We start from the raw sequence: 1,828 nt of genomic DNA, 5'->3' as shown, positions 1-1,828 counted from the left end.
GGATCATGAGGACTGAGTCTAAGAGAAGGGTTGAGCTGAGGGTTTTGTTTTGTTTGGGAGCTGCTGGTACCAATGGACAGTGGCGTGTACACAGAAGACTAGGAAGAGAAAAAAAAGAATAACAAAACAAAGGTTCCAATTTTGAGATTGAGAATGGGTGATAAAATGTTATTTTGTTGAGTAGTGCCTTTGGGTATTTAAATATAAGTGAGCCATGTTTTGTTGTTTTATTAGAGGATAAAAGAGGCCTATAATAAAAACTAGATCATGCTGGAAGTGAATTGAACAGAGATGGGGGAGCCGGATGTACATCATTGGGGGCCTAATTACCCCCACCAGCCCCCCCCCCCCCCCCCCCCCCTCCTTTTTCTCTCATTTTTCGTATGAATCCCATTTATGTCCAGCATAAAGAACCTGAATATAAACTGGTCACTAACCATTGTTCTCCTGAATTTGTCAAAGAAGTTGCAATCCCAGCGGCACGAAGCAGGCCTGATTTTTTAAGACTTTCCATGACTTTCTTCACCAGGATTTATCTTCATATATGTTAACAACAAAAGAATGTTCAGTAATCATCAACATGTAAAAAAAAAAGTTACATGTGTATGTTGCAAAAGTAATCTGTGAACAAATGTCCAAACCTAATTATATATTTATTTAATTTGTCCATGAGATACACTCTTAATGAACAGTTAGTAATTGTTTTCAGCAGTCAGTTCAGTTATCCTTTCTGTTGCCTTGTCTACCTTAGCAGTACACGCAAATATAACCTTACTCCCAGGAAGTATTATCTTTGCATGAATTGCGGAAAGACTGAACCCATTTCCTGTCTTGCATTGCAGTTACCTCTGAACCAGTACTTAGAATCAGTACTAGTAAAACTGTTAAACAATTGAACCTGAATTGGGACAGGCCATGGAATTATATACAGAAAAGCACTGTGGGCCTTATATTATGATCTTTCAGTCAATTGTATATTGAAAAGGGGGGGGTGGTGGTGTTGGTGGAGGTTCTTTGATGGGAAGGAAACATTTGCATCTTGCACTACCTTTTTCTTTAATTTAGTAGTCTATGACTATATAGAATTGAACAACAGGGACTTTCCAAATGGTTGGGCACCACTTCAACACATGATAGTTGAAGGTCTGGGTAGGTCTGAATCAAAAAAAGCAAGGTCAGTGGCTGAAGACATTGCTGTGAGGTGGATCAGAACCAACTATGTCGGCTACAAGAAAACAGGTGCAATGCATGAAAAATATGATGTGGAAAAATGTGGAGAATTTGGAGGTGGTGGTGAATATGTACCCCAGGTATGTCTTTAACTTTTGTGGAAATAATACTTGTTTCGATTAATGTCTATTGTTAGCTGGTATAAATATTCCTATTACATAAGAAATGTCCCATCTGTTTTTTACTTCATATCCAAATGTCTTTTTTTTTTGGGGTATGTTGCAATGCAGACTGGATTTGGCTGGTCAAATGGAGTTGTTTTAGCTTTTCTGGAGGAGTTTGGATGGCCTCAAGACCGGAAGATAGGTTGCTAATAATATAGGAGTTGAAGATACAGATTGATCGCTAATGGCCCCACTGGGAGCTTAAAGCATAACAACAATTAACACTGATCATAATCTTAAAATGGAAGATATGTTATTGAGGAACTGAATAAATAAGTTTCAGCATACTGGGCTAGCACATCTGTGTCACAATAAAAGAATCAATCAGTGAATGTGCTCAAATCTGTCAAATGATTGATTACACTAAGTTGGTCTTGTTTTCTTTGTGTTAATTGTACAAGAAAGGCTACCACAGTACCATTTACAGTGTGAAA

At 38.0% G+C, this 1,828-nt stretch overlaps 1 protein-coding gene across 1 annotated transcript in view; it reads left to right on the top strand.

Moving 5' to 3' along the window:
• The window catches only part of LOC111986510 (uncharacterized), a 10,495-nt gene extending 8,667 nt beyond the window's left edge, over positions 1-1,828 (top strand). Inside the window, exons 5-6 of the mRNA XM_065781787.1 lie at positions 913-1,310; positions 1,461-1,828. Of these exons, the coding sequence (XP_065637859.1) occupies positions 913-1,310; positions 1,461-1,544 (482 nt within the window). The 3' untranslated portion in view covers positions 1,545-1,828. The remainder of the gene's footprint in view (positions 1-912; positions 1,311-1,460) is intronic.

The sequence above is a fragment of the Quercus suber genome, unplaced genomic scaffold (genome assembly GCF_002906115.3).
Source record: "Quercus suber isolate HL8 unplaced genomic scaffold, Cork oak 2.0 scaffold_278, whole genome shotgun sequence".
In the NCBI taxonomy this organism is placed as follows: domain Eukaryota; kingdom Viridiplantae; phylum Streptophyta; class Magnoliopsida; order Fagales; family Fagaceae; genus Quercus; species Quercus suber.
Note: the sequence above shows the minus strand (reverse complement) of the source record. Positions and strands in the feature narration are given on the sequence as shown.